Source organism: Pleurodeles waltl, chromosome 12, assembly GCF_031143425.1.
Source record: "Pleurodeles waltl isolate 20211129_DDA chromosome 12, aPleWal1.hap1.20221129, whole genome shotgun sequence".
Classification (NCBI taxonomy): Eukaryota; Metazoa; Chordata; class Amphibia; order Caudata; family Salamandridae; genus Pleurodeles; species Pleurodeles waltl.
In genome coordinates this window covers 85226625-85246728 of record NC_090451.1, presented here as the reverse complement: position 1 = coordinate 85246728, position 20104 = coordinate 85226625, and the positions used below count along the sequence as shown (strand labels likewise).

At 47.0% G+C, this 20104-nt stretch overlaps 1 protein-coding gene across 3 annotated transcripts in view; it reads right to left on the bottom strand.

The window, feature by feature from the left end:
* The window catches only part of ACER1 (alkaline ceramidase 1), a 139280-nt gene extending 119421 nt beyond the window's left edge, over nucleotides 1-19859 (bottom strand). Inside the window, exon 1 of one of the 3 annotated variants that reach the window (XM_069216637.1) lies at nucleotides 19294-19859. In XM_069216637.1, coding sequence (XP_069072738.1) covers nucleotides 19294-19402 — 109 coding nt within the window. In that variant the 5' untranslated portion in view covers nucleotides 19403-19859. Of the gene's footprint in view, nucleotides 1-5751; nucleotides 5812-19293 lie in introns of those variants that run through there. The other 2 variants (XM_069216638.1, XM_069216640.1) reach the window with 2 other exon arrangements.
* Nucleotides 19860-20104: the final 245 nt, after the last annotated feature.

Below are 20104 nucleotides of genomic sequence, written 5' to 3'. Positions count from 1 at the left end.
CCTCGGTGTGGAACTTGGGGGGCATGGAATAAGTGGGGAATTCAGGAAGGTAGACAAATGACAGGAAGACAGCTAATCTGAAAGTCCCTAACTGTGGTATACCTTACATACAACAGAAACTCGTACTTAATAAACCTAAAGTTTGTAAGTGTCCCATAGTCCAAGACAAAACCAGGCTCAGAAAAAATAGGTTATGGAGAAAAAAAAACAGTTGGGGTTCATTCTTCTACTGGCAAACAGACTTCTGAAGCTTTCTGACTGTACAGCAAGTAGGCATGGTGGCTTGCCGACAAATCTCTCTGAAAAGGGCTTTACTCTCACAGACAGCTCAAAGGAGTATTTACCAGTGGGTGCCCCAACATATGTGTGATGGAAGCAAAAGAGTTATGCATTATCTTCATGTAATTTTGGGTTTGCACTTCATCATTATTCTAATCTTTTAACTCACCATCTGCCATGATGGAGCTCCCAGTTAATGACAAAAGATGTCTTAGGGTCTCTCATATGCAGTAATACAGTAGTAGGGAAGATCTATCAATCTTCTATTGAATGAATGAATAGCAATTATAAAGCGTGCTAGTGCTCTTACAGGTTGTCTGGGGACTCATATTGGAGGAAGGATACAGCGGCGGCCGCCTCAAATGTCAAGGCAGGGGTAGGGATGACGACAGGGGAAACAACTTTAAAAAAAAAGAACATTAAAAACGTACTGTTCTCGATGCTCCGTCAATCTCCTGTCGCTTCGCTCCTTTTGTGGTGTCCCAGCATTCACTGGGATACCAGCACATGCTTCCCAGCAATCCTAGCGCTGCTTTCATGCTAAACGTAGCATGAAAGCAGCATCTGGATTGGTCTGAGCGGCTCGGACTGCCGCTCAGACACAGCCCTGGCGTCTGTGCAGTTTCTCCAACCCGGCTGATAAACACAGCTGACCTGGAGAAACTAAAGTGCGCATGTGTGTTTGGCCAGCCTGAGACAGCCGGCCAACATTCATGCGCACTTAGGTGCACTCGCTCCTCCCGCCCACGCCCACCTCCTGTGGCCCAGCCCCGCCCCTCCCTGCACTGCTGGCTGAGCCAGCTGATGAAAAATAAAACAATAGTAAGCTATCATTTTATTTTTCATCTGGTGGCTCAGCCAGTGGGGCGACGCTCCTCCACCATTGCGGAGGTGCGGCCCCTAGAAGGATAAGGTCTCTGCTCAGAAGTAAAAGCTGCGGTATAAGCAGTAATTTAAGTAGATGGGGACTGTCAGATACGGACTACCTGCACTTGGTATTTTGAAATGAAGAGTGTCTGCACTTCTTAGCGAGATTGCAATACGTTTAATGGGATAATTTAATGGGAGAAAATGGGCACTCTTGGTTAGTATATAAAAAGCAATTGCTCTCAAAGCTCACATAGATAGGAAGGCCTGAATGAGAACCTGCCTCGTCATATGCTCAACCTGGTCATATCCCCATGGTTTCCTAGACCATACCTAGCGGATTGAGGCATTGAGCCTTCTCTGCACATGCTGATCAACTGTGGAATCTCATCTTTCCACATCTTATATTCCATAGACAAGCATACAAAATAGTGCGTTTAACTCATATTTCGTTGTTAAATCACACTCTGTTAAGAGAAACAAGAGGAAAGAACCTCTCAAAAGATAAAAAGAGCTGGGAAATAATCAAAATCCGTCCATGCCCTCATGAAGGTAGGGCACAACAGAGCTAACATTTGAGAAGCAGGTGAGAGGACAGTGTGTACATGGGAACTAAGACTTTATGCAGATGGGATGCTTGCCTTTAACTTGCAAACCCCTTATACCAGTGGTCCTTAACCTGTGGTCCGGGGACCCCTGGGAGCCATAAATGCTTGGAAAATTAAATAATATTAACAGATCAATAAAGTTTATATAAATAAAGAAGCAAAATATAAAGATGACATTTTAAAAATGTTAAGTAAGTGTGAAGGAATTTGAAATCGGAGGCTAAAAATTAAGTTAGTATTCTGAGATTGATTTGTTGAAGCAGTGGAAGTGCATCAAACAGAATATACTATGGACAATCAGTGTCCTAAATTGAATATGGAAAAGCTTCACTCTTCACATTAAAATGCCGTTTTTTTATACTTGTTTGTGAAAGAAACAAAATATTTAATCATTTGAGTATTTGCTTTATGAATGCTTGTTTCTTTATTGTTTTGAGGGTCATATCATTAAAGATGCCTAGGTCAGGGTCCAGGCTTACAGTGATGACTCTGTGCGGGGTGACCAGATTCCAATAATGATTCAGTGGGGGGGGGGGGTCCCCGAGTTCCAGTAATGATTAAGCAGGGTCCACAGAAGTCAAAAGGTAAAGAACCATTGCCTTAAACCATTCTTTGCAGCATGCCCCTAGTACCATAGATCCCACACCCTCCCTTCAGCAGAATGCATCCTCCTCGGTGTCCTCAATATCCACCTGGACAACTTTAGAGAGCAGAACACCTCCCTACTAGAGACCCTTGCCACCCTTAGACAACTGGTCAACCCCCCAACCCACTCAGCAGGACACACCCTTGACCCGTCTTCTCCGCCGGCAACAACATCTCCGTCTCACACACCTCCGAACTACACTGGACTGACCACCACTGCTTCCACTACTCCAACAGGAGCAACAAACACCATCACGCCCACCCCCACCCCAGCAGAAACTGGAGCAAGATCTCCAAAGCCCAACTCACCAAGGCCCTCCGCCACATCCCACCACCGGGCACCACGGCCCCAACGCCTCAGCCTGTAACTTCCACCAATGGATCTCGGACTGCACCGACACTCTAGCCCCCCCTCTGGAAATCCTTCAACAATCAAAACCACAAGAAAACCAGCTGGTTCTCCGCTGATGTCTAAGAATCCAAGCGGACCTGCAGATGACTTAAGAGAAAATTAAGAAGCAGCAAGAACACATCAGACCACAAAGCCTTCAAAAACGCTGTCACCACACACCACTTCCTCATCAGAACAGCAAGAAAATCGGCCATTCAGGAATGCATAACACCACCGCCCACAACAGCAAGGAACTCTTCACTGTGATCAAAGAATTCACAAAACCCAGCACGGACACCACAGACATCCCTCGCTCCCAAGACCTCTGTGACAACCTCGCCACTTTCTTCCACCACAAGGTCCAGGACATCTATGACAGATTCACCACCCAAGACCCACCCACCTTGCCCACTGCACCCAAAGACTCCACCCCCCTGCCCACCCCACACCACTGGACCCCCTCAACTCAGAAGACACCCTCAAGATCATGAAATCAATCCACTCCAGGGCACCCCTGGGCCCCTGTCCCCACCACATCTTCAACCGGGCCAGCGCCACCATCGCCCCTAAACTGTGCTGCACAATCAGCTGCTCCATCAGGGCCGCCACCTTTCCAGAAGACTGGAAACACGCGGAGATCAATCCTCCATTGAAGAAACCCCCTACTGGCCCAACAGATCTGAAAAACTACAGACCCATCTCTCTGCTCCCCTACCCAGCCAAAGTCATTGAGAAGGCCATTAACGCTCAGCTCACCGAATTCATCAAGACCAACCACATCCTAGACCCTCCCAATCCGGATTCAGGAGCAACCACAGTACCGAGACCGCACTCTTCACAGCTACAGATGGCATCCGCACCCTCAACGACCGGGGCAAAACAGCAGCCCTCATCCTCCTGGACCTCTTCGCTGCCTTTGATACCATCTCCCATACCACCCTCTGCACCAGACTACATGACGCCAGCATCGGCTGCAAGGCCCTTGAGTGGATATGCTTCTTCCTCACCTGCCGAACCCAGAGAGTCCGGCTCCCACCATTCACCTCAAAACAGACATAGACCAGCTGCGGTGTACCTCAGGGCTCCTCCCTGAGCCCCACCCTCTTCAATATCTACATGACCCCTCTCGCTAACATCGTCAGACACCATGGTCTCAACATCATCTCCTATGCCAACAACACCCAGCTGATTCTCTCCCTCACCGATGAACCAACAACAGCCAAGAACAACTTCCACAATGGAATGAAGACAGTTGCTGCCTGGATGAAAAACAACTGTCTCAAGCTCAACTCCGACAAGACTGTGGTCCTCATCCTGGGCTCCACCCCTCTGCCTGGGATGACTCCTGGTGACCCGCAGCCTTCGGGGCCCCCCCTTACCCACCGACCATGCACGCAACCTCAGCATCATCCTCAATTCCTCGCTCTCAATGGCCCACCAAGTCAATGCCGTCTCATCATCATGCTTCCACACTCTTCACCTGCTCCAACAGATCTTCATATGGATGCCCATCAAGGCAAGTAGACAGTCTCCCAGGCACTTGTCAGCAGCAAACTCGGCAACGCACTCTATGCCGACATCACCAAGAAACTCCAAAAAGGACTCCAGAGAATCCAGAATGCCGCAGCCAGACTCATCCTGGACATCCCCCACCACAACCACATCACGGCACACCTGAGAGACCTCCAGTGGCTACCGGTCAACAAAAGAATCACCTTCAAGCTCCTCACACACACATACAAGGCCCTAAACAACATCGGACCTGCCTACCTCAACTACCACCTCTCCTACACTCCCACCAGACAGCTCTGCTCCACCCAGCTTGCCCTCGCCTCCACCCCTAGGATCTGAAAAAAAACTCAGCTGGAGAAAGTTACTTCTCCTGCTGTGCAGCGCAGACCTAGAACACGCTGCCTCTCCACCTCAGACAATCCCCCTCGGTGATCCAGTTCCAGAAGGACCTCAAGACCTGACCCTTCGACTGATCTGCATCCTTCCCCGGCGCCTTGAGTCTCGCCGGGTGATAAGACGCACTTTATTAATACCTAATTGATTTACTGATTGAGAGACGTATTAATAAAGGGCATGATCATTCGAGGTGGATCTTGGCGACGAGCAAAGATAACAAGTACAAACAGTAACTAAAGTAAAGGGTCCTCTTTCAACAACCTGGCAAGAGATGGTAGAGATGATTGGCTGAGCAGACCCAATGAGATGCTTGCTTTTGACAATGAGGTGAAACAAAGATCCCTGCGGCGGATACATTAACCACTGGAACCCATTTAGTTTTTCAGATTACCCAGGGAAACAAATTGCTTAGAGAAATTCCAACCTGTTCCTCCTTCAGGTTTGTAACCGTTCCCGCATAAATTTAAAGTTATGCTTGCCACGAGGATGCACCGCCTTTATTGGGCCACTTATACAGTGCCTCACAGCCCTCGAGGCTAGTTTGTGCTCCAGAAATACTACAATTAAAGATTACATCAATGAATGATCTCCTGCAACAAGCTCACACCTTTCCTCAGTACGGTTTGAGGTCGCACCTGTCCCAGATGAGCTTCTAAGCGCTATATAAATCCAATTAGATATGAGAGTGTGAAAGGCTAACATTCACGACAGAGTAATTAAAACTGCTTGCATGCACAATTCACTGCTTCACAGGCACTGCATCGAGCCCCAGACATAATATGAGAAATAAAAACAAACTTCTTTTTAAGGATTTGACGGACGGACAGATATTTGAGAAATTGATAGCATTCATCAGCTCCAAGTTAGTTCACACTTCAGTGCAAAGGGTCCAATTACACAAAAAAGTGTCCAGAAAACAGCAAGAGAGGAATTACATTTTGGCTTGAAAACATTTAGCAAAGGAAGTGAAATATCTCCTCTACCTTGTGTCCCTGTGATAAATTGCCTGCTAGTGCGTCTGAGAAGGCAGGGCGGCGGCGGAGTGGCACTTACCTGTGCTTGCAGTGGGTGCACTGCTTGCCCTGGAGTGGCAGGAGGTGTGCAGCACCTATGAAGCTGGTTTACCCAAGATGCCTCGCCTCACTCCTCTGCCAGAGCTGCCCCATGTGATCGCACAGGAGGCGGCAGGGCAAAGTCCCACAGGCGCGGCCACAACGCCTTACGGCTGCCTCCTGCAGGGAGGAGCAGAAGAGGCAGATGGGGCGGTGAGGGTACCAGGCTGCCTCTCATTACACCACTGCTGGGAATGATGGCTGAGCTGAGGACGGACTGGCAAGGGCTACAGAATGACCTGCATGTCACCAGGAAGAGCAACAAATTATTTTTTTTACAGATGCAGAGCTGCTAAGTTTCCCAGGTCCATGCGTGATGTGCTGCTCCAGTCCAGGTTATTTCCTTTGAATTCTGGGAATTGTAGTCTTGTGTTGTAATGGAATAAACAGGACTACAAGTCTCAAAATTTAAAGAAAAAACACCTGGACTGGAGCAGCACATCACCTATGACCCTGGGAATCTTGGCAGATATGCAGATGTATCAGTCCAATTGCTTCAATTTATCAGAGCCTAGAACTAAAGCTCCCAGAATGCACTGGATTGCTAAATGAAAGTGCAGAACTGTAGTCTAACGCCCTGCTAACAGTGGGGCATATGAATCCAGCCGAGGGCACGGATTTTATTTTGCACCCCAAATAGGATTACAAGTTCATTGAGCCCCATTTGTTTGCCATTCAGGGCCTAATCAAGAGCGATATTAAGTCAACTTGTAAGCCTATCTCCAAAGCACCCCCAGAACTACAATCATGCCAGGTTCCAGTGTGAGATGGACTGAGCACCAGCTCAAATTTAGTACCCTCCTACCTCGGCACACTATGTTTATAGCTGTAAAGTGGCTTCATGACATTCCTGACACCTTCACCCAGTCTAACTCTGCATCCTTGGAATCTACATTTCTGTTCTTAAAACCCCAGAACCAGTGTAGTATTGGATCAGGGCTGGATGACGGTATCACATATGACATGGGACCATCTGGAGGTTAAGCACACTCCCTTTACCTCTATGGTAGGATTATCAGATAGGCCATTGTCCATGGAAACTCCATTCTCCGCTCTTGGGCATTCAATGAGCAGTCTAGTCCATTCTGGGAACTGTAGTCTTTGTTAACATCGAATGAACTAGCTGCACTAAGGTATCAAAATACTATGGTTTACCAAAATGAAACCCTGGGGTTGGAGCAGCATGCATGTCTATAGTGAGATGACATCATGGCTCATCATACGCAAGGGCGATCAACTCAGAATGTACTCGGGGCATCCTTATATGCCTTTGTTAACAAGATAAAGCTAGCAGTGTGGGCTGACTATTACCACGCTATACAGGCCTAGGGCTCTCTAATGCTGTAAACCCCGACCCCAATGCCCTAACATCATTTCTGTGGAGCATGAACCTACACGTGCAACCATGCTTTTATTAGAAAACAGAACATTTGGTTAAAAAATATTTGTTTCCTTATTTTTGTACCAAAACTAGCAGATAGCCATAATTAAAGATAAAGTTGACATTAATGAGCTTCTTCTCGGCAGTGGGGTAGCGTCAGTAGAAACTGCATCTGCATACTGGGGGCCACTGCACCAATTTAGAGTTGGTCTTCAGTGAAAATTCCCCCTGTTGGCTAAGTAGGTGCTAAATCCGCAGGAAGAGCTGCCTTGTGCATTTTCCTCCAAAACAGGGATAGAATTGTTTAGAAGTAGCACTTCTTCTAGAAATTGGATATTTTTCTGCTATTACCATTAACGCTCAATTCTAAATCAAGTCCTCTGATTCTTCTGCAGTGGTCTTGGCCAGAATATGCCAAGAAGTACTTGGGGGAAAAAGATTCCACAATTGCATATGAACTCAGTATCCAAGATCCAAAATGGCCACCTCTAGCTCATCCTTTCCTTCATCACCACTCCTGCCGGGTGCCAAATTCTGAGCATCTGGGACATACGTCCACACTTTCCCATCCCAAGCAATCAGATCCTTGATCAACGCTGCGGTCACATGCAAACTTCATGACTGCAAGAGGACCTCACACAAATGTCCTTTGCTCATGTGCAAAATGTATCATGCTGGTTGCCCACACATTTTCACCTTCCCTTATATACACCCATGCAATGTTGGCTTGGTGACCAGTAAACACAGGACATCTCACCACATTCTCCCTTCAAAAACCTCCAGAAACTCCAACCACTTATTCATTCCCAGGTCACTCTGCGCCCCTTCAGGTACAGTTTCTTTGAACAACCAACAACTCTTTGATTTTCAGAGCAAACATTTTTAAAGCTGTATTTACCATTTATAAAAATAAGACATAGAAAACAGCATATTGCTCAAAGAAATCAACTAACATTTAGATGGACTGAGTGATCACTTTAAGATGACTATAAAATAGGACACTGAAATTCCTGCACTAAAGCCAGTCTCTAGTTTCCTTATTACAGCAGAGATATGCCGACTCAAATAGCGGTAATAATGAAATGACTTTGATGCGTACTAAGTGAAGGTGACTTTCAACAGTGTGCATTTAACATTGAAAAAGGCAGTTCCTGTTGAAACATGTCTGTTTGATGACAATAAACCTGATGATAGTGGAACCTATTGAGTGCTCCTTCAATTTGTGTTGGAAATTATGGACGTGAGGCTACTATCACGAAAAGAGGCACCCGTTCGATAGAGTTCGGCAATATTTAGTGGATTTGGTGAAACATATATATATATTTTCACTGAAAGAAACAGAAGTTACAGGGACTTTATAGTCAGGATATAGTAATTAAAACACCTTAGACATTCACTGAAAAAACAAAGGCTAAGGGACGTTATAGTTAGGTTCTCAACTTACTCCTACAAAACCATAGAAATTCCACAGTTATAGTTAGATTTCTTTTAAGTAACTATAACTCACGCTTTAAGGTAACTATAACTTGTGCCCTTGCCATGCACAGGTTTTTCTTCAAAAATTTGACTGCTAATGTTTCATTTATACTTTTGAAGACATTATAGAAGTTCTTATGATGCTGTAATATCTGGGGTAATTAGCAGTGCATGGAGAGGGCACGAATTATAGTTTAATATCTCTAAAACTACTGAACAGATTTACAACAAATAAGAGAAAGCACAATCTTCGTACCGAAAGCTAGCTTTCTGCCAAATTTGGTGTAATTCCATCCAGTGGTTCGGGATGTAGTCGTGTATAAAGATCCTATGGGAATTAACATGGGAAATACAACTTTTTTTCGCCCCCCCCCCCCTTTTTTTGGCTTCTGCTTGACGGATCATCTCATCCCAAAACCTTCTATGTGCAACAAGAATCACCGGTACACTTTTTGTTTGGAAAATGTGGTGAAGATTCGTCAAACGGTGCCAAAGATATAGGCAAGTCAAAAAAACACTTTTTTTTATGGAAACATGGTCCTAACTATATCACATTGCATGTAACAGATAAATTCTATCAACCAGAGATTGCTTTCTGACTCAGTTTCAATGTTATTAATGTACATCAGTGTCAGGGAGTCCTATGCATATCTTAATAGAGCATCTTCCAATGAGACGGCTGGTCAGGATGAAACATCACTTAAGGTCGCAGGCTGCTAAGTTGTCTGACAGTGTGTCAGTTGTCGTCTGACTCATCTGGAGTTCCATAGCTGGTCATCCATCTCTCAGCCAGCTGTAAAGAACAGCTGGGCACATTTTATCTTCATTGTGTCCCTCTAGTACCACGTCACCGCGCCCAAATGCAGAGTCACAACACTAACATATTTACTCATCCAACTGGTCATATAAAGCATTCGTTTCTGCCCATTTACTGAAAAGGCCACTTTACTTGCAGAAAGTTTGCATCCGTTTCTCTGCATCTGAATCATTATACACAAAGTATATTTTATGCAGCCATCTGGGAACATGACAATTGTCATGTATATAGTTAAACTGCACCCAGCCGTCCCAGCGAGTTAGTAATATTGCGGAAATTTTCTAGCGTGCACTCCAAATTGAACTTTTGCCTTTTCGAAATAGTCAACCAGTTGCCCATCCTCACATGGCCCACGACTATCCATGTGATTACTGCTTTTTAATATATAAAACTGGTTGCGGCAAGAAGAAAACTAGGTTACAAGTAGGTCACGAGGTGCACCTGATCACAGCCCTACCTTTTAGCTTCAGCTCTTGGTCTTACTTTGTTATCTTCAGCTGCTAAATGAACCCACCGCCCCCTTCTCATTCTGATGAACATATCTCCTTCCCCAGAATCTCAGGCTTCATGTGTCTCTGAATGAGTAATTCATCCAATCCGGCTTTTTCAATCTGCATTTGATTGCACGTGTCTTGAATTTATAATGGCATAAACAGTCCTTTATACTGTGCTAAACAGAACCACAAGTCCCAGAATTCAAAGAAAAAATAGACATGGAATAGCTACTCATGTATGGACCTAAACAAACTGCTTGGCGCTGCAGGCCGCTTTTTGAAGGCCAGGCAGTGCAAATCCTTCAACTGATGTCAGTGTGCAGTCATTTCCTGAATGCATATATGTGAAGAGAACCCCGCAAATCTGAGTTTAGATAGGGTGGCCAGAGGGCTTCATGCCACAGAGACTCTTTTTTTCCACTACTGGACTTAGCTTTTACATATCAATGTTATCTGATTTGTTGGTCCATGTGACTCAATTCAAAAAGTACCTAGACTACAACTCCCAGAATGCCCAGATATGTATCAGCAACGTTCAGGATTGGAGAGTGATGTCTCTGTAACATTGATTATAAACAGCAGTATTACAATGTTTACATGACTTCTGCTGGCAGAGTGGTAGCGTAAGTGGCAGGCAACCTCAACTCTCAAGTTTTGCATTCTTGTGGTCATGATTTTATAGGCAGATAAACAGAACTACCGGTCACTCACTATTCCGGTGCTATAACGTCTCCCAGGTCCAAGCACGACTGCCTACTCCAGTCAAGGTTTTTCAATTTTAACTCTGAACTCCTGGTCGTTTGTCTCATTATGAAACCGTGTCTACAAGTTCAATAATGCAAAGAAAAAAAAACCTGGACTGGAGCAGCTCATCACGCCTGGACCTCAGAGTTTGCAGCAATACTACTCATGCACTGACAAATTAAGCTTGAAGCGTCTCCTAAAGTGGGGGATTGTCAGAAGCTTAAACCAGGGCTCCAGGCAACAACTGACCCCACCGCCTGTGTTTTGTAATCCCACTTTATAATTAGGAACGAACGTTCACTAAAGCTGGAAATCGTGGCGTTTGGCGCCACCTAGTGATCTAGACACGTTAGATGCGCCAACAAACACAGGCAATAAAAGCCTGCGTTAATTATTAATCGATGTTGTAACAGAACCAAGGGGTCCCAAAAGCCGAAAGTGGACCATGCTTCAGCCCTTATTGTGACAGACTATCTTGCTGGTTGTTCAACAATATAACCTTCATTCGTTCCTTTTTGATACACAGTGCTGAGCTGTGAGTTTGCACTCCACTAATACAGAACTCCCATAGGTGACTAGTAAATCCGTCTGTTTTATGTTGGAATTCTGGGACTTGTAGTCCTGCTTTTATAATGGATTAAATAGGACTACAAGTCCCAGAGTTTTAAGAAAGAAGCGGACTGCCCAATTGGTCACGCACACCCTTGGAAACTTGGCAGCTAAGCTATTAGTAATATCACTGTTTGACATTTCAATGGAACACGTGTTGGCAATGAAGTGTGAAAAGCCGGGTGACCATGCCCAGACTCAAAGCACGCTCACTTAGTTGCCAAGTGGCTACATGCCATGTTTGACAGCTTCAGTCAGTCCTGGCAGTTCAGTCAACAACACTTCACATGGTTAGATATTAAGACTTAAGGTTATTACAATAAAAAATCAAATATAAGCCCTAGCATAATAAAGCAGTGTTGTCCCAGTACACAGTACTGACTATGGCGTATGTGACCATACTGTAGTCTGTGGCATTTCTAACCAATCAAGAGGCCGAAAATGGGAAATCCTCGAATCTTTGTCCTTTGTCTGGCTTGTGATTCGCCACAACGGGACACGTCCTATGGCTATGACTGGTTTCAGGGACTCACTGTACCTCAGTAAGTAAAGGTTAAGTGACAGGACCAGTCAAAGGGCAGTATCTGACCATATGCCCTGCTACCAAGCCTGGTGCGATTATAGGACAAGGTAAGACAGCAGGCTTGGGCTTCCAATGAGAGGTGATACAAAATTACTAAAAATGGCCCAGAAAGTGATATTTGTTTAGTAAAAAGGTAGTGTTTCTGCAGGCAAAATGCTATTTTGTGTGGAAGACTAGAACCCAAGGCACAGTTGGAGGATGGCACTTGTCTGTACCCTCTAGTGGTAGACCCCAGCGGAAAAAAAATAATTTTTTGTCTGTTTCTGTCCTGAATCTGGATGAGCCAACCTTGCTTATTTGTAGCTTACATCAGTTTACACGATCACCCATTACAATGGTAAGTTCTGCATCCCATACCATGATAACCACAGTGTTAGACCTGGCAGCTTTTTGGCGTGTCTCCCCTGTTTTTTTGCCTTCTGACCTCCTGGTTTTGGACTCTGTTTTTGCTGGTTTATTGTCTCTGCGCACTTTACCACTGCTAATCAGTGCTAACGTGCAAGTGCTCCCTAGGTAAATTGTACTTTTGCTTGGTTTATCCATGATTGGCATATTTGATTTACTGGTAAGTCCCCAGTGAAGTGCACTGGAGGTGCCCAGGGCCTGTAAATCAAATGCTACTAGTGGGCCTGCAGCACTGGTTGTGCCACCCACATTAGTAGCCCTGTAAACATGGCTCAGACCTGCCATTGCAGTGTCTGTGTGTGCAGTTTTAAACTGTCAATTCGACTTGGCAAGTGTACCCACTTGCCAGGCCTAAACCTTCCCTTTTACTACATGTCAGGCACCTCTAAGGTAGGCCCTAGGTAGCCCCAGGTACAGGGTGCAGTGTATGTTTAAGGCAGGACCTATACTAGTGTGTTTTACATGTCCTAACAGTGAAATACTGCCAAATTAGGTTTTCACTGTGCAAGGCCTATCCCTCTCTTAGGTTAACATGGGGGCTGCCTTTAAATATCCTTAAACAAGATTCACTTTGAGAGCAGATAAAAAGGAGGAGTTTAGGTTCTCTGAACTCACAATTTAAAAATACATCTTTTAGTGAAGTTGGTTTTTAAATTGTCTGTTTGAAAATGCCACGTTTTGAAAGTAGGCATTCTCTTGCTTAAACCATTTTGTGACTCTGCCTGGTTGTGGACTGTCTGTCTGGGTCAGGTTGACAGTTGGGCTGTTTTGCACCTCTCTAGACAGTGACACAAAAGGGGGCGGGTGTAGACTGCATATCCTGATGAGCCATCTGAGCTAGAGGGGAGGGAAAAGTGGTCATTTACACCTGAAAGGACTGTGCCTGCCCTCAAACAAGGCAGTCTCCGACCCCACGGTGTGCACCTGGGCCCTGGCCTGGACAAGGAAGGATCTTGCAAACACTTGAGACTTTGCTTTAAAGTTTGCCAACTTCAAAGGCAGAACAGGGTATAAGAAGAAGACCCAAAACGCCAGCATTTTAGAATCTTTCTGGAATCAAGCGGAACCTCTGCCCAGGAGAAGAGCTGTAGGAGGAGTACTGTCCCTTTGCTGTGCTGCTCTGCTGGACTGGCCTGCAGTTGCTGCTTCTGCCTGAAAAGAGTGCCTGAAAAGAGTGCAAAGGGTGAAGTTTGCTGTGTGTCCTGCTTGAGAAAGTTCTCCAAAGGCTTGGAGTAGAGCCTGTCTCCTGTTGGAAGTCTCAGGGACACCAAAGACTTCAGTTTCCTCGACCTGCAGCACTGGGAACTGTGTGTTCTGTGCTGTACAAGAAGAAAAACCACTGCGCTGCCGCAAACTAAGCCGCTGGCCTGCACCGTGACCTGCCGATACCACACGGAGCCGCACTGCCCCACTGCGCACCGCGACCCTGGTCTCACCGATGCAGTCATCAGACGACTACACTGAGCCACTGCTCGCACCGCGACCCGTGGGCCACGCACTTTGGCATCACCTGCTCACACCGCAGCCTGGGCACCCCAGGCGATGACGTTCCTGCTGACACCGGCACCGCTGCCTGCACCGTGACCTGCGGACACTGCTTGTGAGGTACACGAAGCACTGTCCCGTCCTGCAGCTCCGGTTCACTGACGCCAGCACTACCGACTCCAGTGTCATCACGAGGCATCCTGCCAGCACCATGGGCTGTGGACACTGCTTGTGAGGGTCACGAAGCACCATCCCGTCCCACACTGCTGGCTTGTGCCTATCTATGTCAGCGCTTCCGCAACAACAACGATGCTGCCTGCACCGTGACCTGTGGACACCGTACGCTGCACCGCCCCACTTCACACCGCAGCTCTGGTTTCACCGACGGCACTGGACACCGTCACAGAGCCGCTGCCTGCACCGTGACCTGTGGGCACCGCACGTCGCATCGTCCCGCTATGCACCGCAGCCCCGATGCAATCAACGCCCCCGCACCTGACTTCATCAGCCTGGAGTTCGATCCGCAAGGCGTGTGACTTTAAGGGCCCAACGACTCCTGCACCGGCTCTGGAACCGAAACTGCGACGTCAGCGACGCCGCTCTCTGGAGCTTACCGCAAGGATCAAAACGCCCTACAAATCCAAGGTACTGTTTGCAGGTCTTCCCGACACTGTAGCTGGCCCGCGACAGGCCTGAATGGTTGGTTTTGTTGATCATGACGCTGTGATAGCCCCAGGTGGAGCTATTGACTTCATGGATCTGTATTTTTGAGTAAATCTTGCAGAATTCATATTTTTATTACTGTATGTTGGATTTTTATCATATTTGGTCTTGTTAAATAGATAAATATTGGCTATCTTTCTAATACTGGTGTGGTGTCTTTTTGTAGTGTTTTCACTGTGTTGCTGTGTGTTATGTGCAAATGTTTTACACATTGCTTCTGAGATAAGCAAGACTGCTCGTGCCAAGTTACTAAGCGGGTGAGCAGGGGTTATCTGAGTGGGTATCTCCCTTATCCTGACTAGAGTGATAGTCCCTTCTTAGACATGGTGCAAACCGACTAGCAACTAGAGACCCCATTTTTAACACACAGCTTGGTGGTCATCACACCAAATGGACAAACTTTCCACACAGAATCAGAGACAATGCTCTTCTACAAGGCATAGATTGCTGCCAGTGGAGGCAAGGATTTCAGTGTCCCACATGGGGTAGTAACTGAGATACAAAATACTAGGTGGAAATAGTGATTTATAGGCGCTCTTCAACTCTGAAGAGAAGAGAATGTGCAAAAGAGAGATGAGGCATGTCCAATGGTATTTTCATTTTCAAATGAAGGTGTATGAGAGAGGAAGTAGATAGCATAACAAACACATACTGCCAAGACTCCGAGTTTCATGTGTGACCAGGTGCTCCAGTTCACATGTATATTTGCATTCTGTCATGCATACTCTAAAATCAGGAATACAAGTCCCAAAATGCAAACAAAAACTCAAGACTTGAACAGCTTGTCATGCATGGCACTGTGAAACTTAGCAGGGCTGCAAACATAGCCTTATTTTTTGCCTTGAACTAGGCAGCATTTCCCACAATGCAAAATTATTACGTTTCAACTCTTTCGTAAAATACATGGGGAATTTTCCCCAAAAAATATTGCAGGCGTGGAGTTAGAATAGTAAGTGAACCTCCTGGAATATTTGCAATTTTTCCTAAAATGTTCTACAACTGGAGTTAGAATCGTAAATTTGACCTCCAAGTATCGGCCATGCGCACCGCAGCCCAAAGGGCGACTTGCAAGACAAGAAACACGCAAACATACACTGAATACACCTGCTCCTCCTCCCGCTCCCTAACATTGTGTTTGCATACATGTGGTCAAAGCTCATTCATGCCAAATCTCCCTATTTAGCAGGAAGAGTCCATATTTTGTGGTAAAATTGTTCATAGTCTCTCGTTTGATTATAAATATTTCGGCATAATGACATGATTCCTCTTTCTGCCCCAAAATCTCCTTCTTGAGTGTCCCCAAATGAAACTCTCTGGATGCTCAATGGTGCAACTAGTTCCTTTGCCCGTGATTTTTCTTTGCTTTCTGGTACTTGTAGTAATGGTATCACAATCCAAGCGAAGGACAACAGCTACACTGTGAATGTAATGGAAAGAGCAGGACTGGGTAAACCATTCACAACTCACTGAGAACACGTCCCTGCAGGTGACAGCATTTGTCTACCACTTCCATGTGCTCCATAGCTTGAGCGACACCTTCAGCAACTCACAAGCTGTTAGCCAATATTACTTTGAATTCTAGGATTTGTAATTTCTCTTTCAACAATGCATGTATAGGGAGAAACTCAAAACCTGCAAAGTGTTGATGTTTAAAAACTGGACTGACACTTGACAAGGGGAACTTTGGAGTTTTGTTGATCTAGTAAAGAGAATGAGGAAAAACACCTAATGTCATCATTAAACAAAAACATTTTTCCTTCTTGCATTGCTGCTTGTGGTCCAATATCTTAGGCTACTGTTCCCAGTTGTGACTCTCTAGCTAACGGTTCCTTAACTGCTGGGACTGCATACATACTCCATTCATGATAAAGACTTGCCATTTCCATAATGGAAAGAGTTTGATCCAGAGTGGATGAGGGTGTCACCCATGAGTTGTGTGAGTAGCTCATCTATGCCAGGGTATTTAAGCTTGCATGCTGGGATTCGTAGGACCTTTTCAAGCTATTATAAAGACAAAACTACAAGCTCCAAAATTCATGAAACTCAGGAATGGATGTGATATTCTCGTATGGAACGGTGAAACTTCAGAGGTCTGATTGACTTGGGGTCACTTGACAATCGAATTAACAGACAGTGGGGTTCATTCTGATCCCGGCGGGTGGCGGGAACCGCCTGCCTGGAGGGAACTGCCAGAATACCGCTGCGCGGTCAAAAGACCGCCGCGGGTATTCTGGGTTTCCCACTGGGCTGGCGGGCGACAGACAGTGAAAGCTAAGCAGACACTGAAATTCAGGGTGGGGCCCTCTTACGGGGGCCCCTGCAGTGCCCATGCCATTGGCATGGGCAATGCAGGGGCCCCACGACACCCCATACTGCCATCTTTGGCCGCCAGGAACAGGATGGCGGTATGGTGGTCAGAATACCCATGGCGGCGCAGCAAGCTGCGCCGCCATGGAGGATTCTACAGGGCAGTGGAAAACCGGCGGGAGACCGCCGGTTTTCCCTTTCTGGCCGCGGCTGAACCGCCGCGGTCAGAATACCCCGTGGAGCACCGCCAGCCTGTTGGCGGTGCTCCCGCCGACCCCGGCGGTCCTTGACCGCCGGGGTCGGAATCAGGCCCAGTATGTGTGTTTGTTAGGGGTATGAACCCCTCTGGAAATGCCACATTACAATACTATTTGTTCCCTTTCACCAATACTAAGGAGGGAAGCTCAGCCCTGCCAAGCTTTCCAGGTCTGCATGTGATGTGCTGTTCCAGTCCAGGTTTTTTTCTTTGAATTCTGGGAGCTGTAGTCTTGTTTATTCTAAAATAAAATAGGACTACATGCCTAAAATTCAAAGGAAAAAAACCTGGACTAGAACAGCACATCATGCATGGACTTGGGAACCCCGTCTGTTATGGCAGCTGTTGTGGTAGAGAGGGTGCTTTGCCTTGATGACAGGTGTGACAGACGTCCATCCTTTTATTGCTGTAATTCCGGTTGCTGAATTCGCACTGGATGTTGTCCTGGAGGGACCTATGCAGCAGGTGACCGCCTCACAGTACTACTAGTTTCTAGCCTGCTGGTTACTGACACATTTACCAGTTCCATGTCACTAAGAACACACACTGACCCATTCAGTTCTGGGTTTTCATTTAACATTTTAGTGTATTGTGGTGCTGGTAGTATTGATTCACTGCAGCTGCTTCCTATCGAAATACGGAACATGAGACGAATTACCTGTGAAAGAAAAACCCAGGACTGGAGCAATGCGTCCTTGCTGACATGGAGTCACTGGGTAGATTTATGTGTGGGGCAGAGCTTGAAAGGAATGGCGGTGAGTGCGGGTACTCGTATTCAAGCGTGGCTGCTTCCTACTGAAAAGTGTGTGTGGAAAGGCTGAGAATTTCTGGACCAGGTCTAATGAACTAAGTGCTGGCACTCAGGCCCAGATTTACAAAGAGCTTGCATTACCCTTGCGTCACACAAGGTGACACAAGCCCTTTAGTGGGATTTACTAGGCCATGCAAAGTGACCTTGTGTGGCTTAGTAAATCCAGAGTAAATAAGGTTATCTCTGCCTTGAGTTACTCTGCGTTGGGAAGGTGTTTCGTGAGTGAAGCATGGTCGTTCCAAAGCATGGGCTCATGGATTTTCGCGCATTCCCAGATTTACAAACACTTGCACTGAAATGGTGCACCTTCCCAACAAAGGCATAATGAGGAAAAAATATCTTTATATCTCCTCGTTATTTCCTCTTTCTACTTGTGCTGCATTCTGTAGCACAATCAGAAAGAAAAAAAATGCCTCTAAGGAATGTCTTTGTTCAGGAAGGTGTCCCTTCTTGCTCAAAGGCAATCCTGCCTGCGTTGGCGCTAGGCAGCACTTAGTGCAGCTGGGAGAGAGCAGGAATACTTCATATATTCCTAGATACGGCACTGCTCTCTCCCTGCCCTGCAAGGTGTCTTGTGATACATCTGCCTCCCTCCGAGTCTGCCATATAGAGCTTAAAAAAAATCTCTCTAAACACTTCACAACTAGGCCCCGTTAGTGCTCAAAAGTGCTGTTGCCAAACAGTAGCGTAGTAAGGATGCCACGGGCCCTGGTGCTAGCAAGCAAAATAGCCCCTTCAAGTGCTGTTGAGCATACAGCAATGCCAGGGTTCAATGTACCGCTGAAGCATCTGGGCCCCGGTGTAACTGCACCTGCTGCACCAATGGTAGCTACGCTCGAAGGAGCGCTGACGTGAACTGTCAGGGAGTAGGGAGGACAGCTTGGCATCCATACCCTGCGGTGCAGAACTGCACAGCGAGTGACACACACAGGCGTGGTAGCTGGCACATATCTGCAGTCCACAGATAAGGCGACCATCCCAACTCACAACGCCCTTCCCCGGGGTCCAGAGCAGGTGGGGGATGAGGGGCGAGCCGTACATAAAAACAATCGTATTCTTCGGGAGATAGAAGGAGCTTGTTAGGGGGATCAGCGCAAACCATTCCACCAGGGCACCGCATTTCTAGACCTGGCGTTTAACCTGCAAGACAAATGCATGCTGGGAGTTGCAGTTTGGGTCATTTCAAGTCTCATAACGGGAGAAAAACTAACCTGAAAGTAATGACTGGTGAAACGAAAGCCCGGGGCTGGATACCTTACGCCCTGGTGACGTACGTTCATCTAAACTTTAAGTGTTCAACCCCGCAGCAAAGATTTGGAGGTGTCTGGGGTGCGCTGGTGTGTGTGCGTTTTTTGTTTGTTTTGGGGTTTCTTCTCCGCATGGTCACCCTACCTTTTCGCACTCGTCCAATTTGACAGTTCCGTGCAGAGTTTCCGGTAGCTGTCAGATGGCAGCTGTACTGGGTCAGGGCAGACAGACCGGAAGAGGTCCCATATGTCATTTGTTTGCCACGTTTAGACCGGCAGCTTGCTTGGAGTGGGCTCGGGGCGGCGGCGCTCACTCACCCGTCCTTCTGCTCCGGGGACTGGCCGCTCCGCTCTCCGGTCCCGCAGCTCGGCTCTCCCCTGCTCTCCCGCGGTGCTCTCACTTCTGTTGCTCTGGGTGGGTTCATGCTCAGCCCTCTGCTACCATCCCCTCCGGGCTCTGGGGAGATTTCCCGAACTTCCTCTTCCTGTCCTCCCTTCCCCCGTCCCTTCTCCTCCTCTCTCGGTGCCTCGCCCCCCCTCTGGTCACTGTCGTCTTGTCATGCCGCGTCCTCCCGGCTATCTCTCCACAAACCTTCTCTCCTACTCAGCTCTCCCGCGGCATTGCGCGGGGTTTCCTGTCTGCCGCTGCCCCCCAGCCCTTCTCTGCGCTGCAAGGGCTCCTTGAGCTGCCAGCCTGTGACTTGTTGAGTAAATATGAACTGCCTTTGCATACCACTGCACTCGACACATGCACAGACTGCCTGGCCTTTGGAGAGTTCCAAGACTATTCTGCATTCCTGTCTTAGAAGGGCTGGTAGGGCAGGAGGCAGTTACGAGCCAGGCCAGAAGACTGACTGGGTCTAAGAAAGGCTGGCAGGGCAAGGGCAGAGTCAGTTATATGTCAGGCCTAAAGGATGTATAACTCGATCTCAGAAGAGCTGGTAGGGCCGGGACAG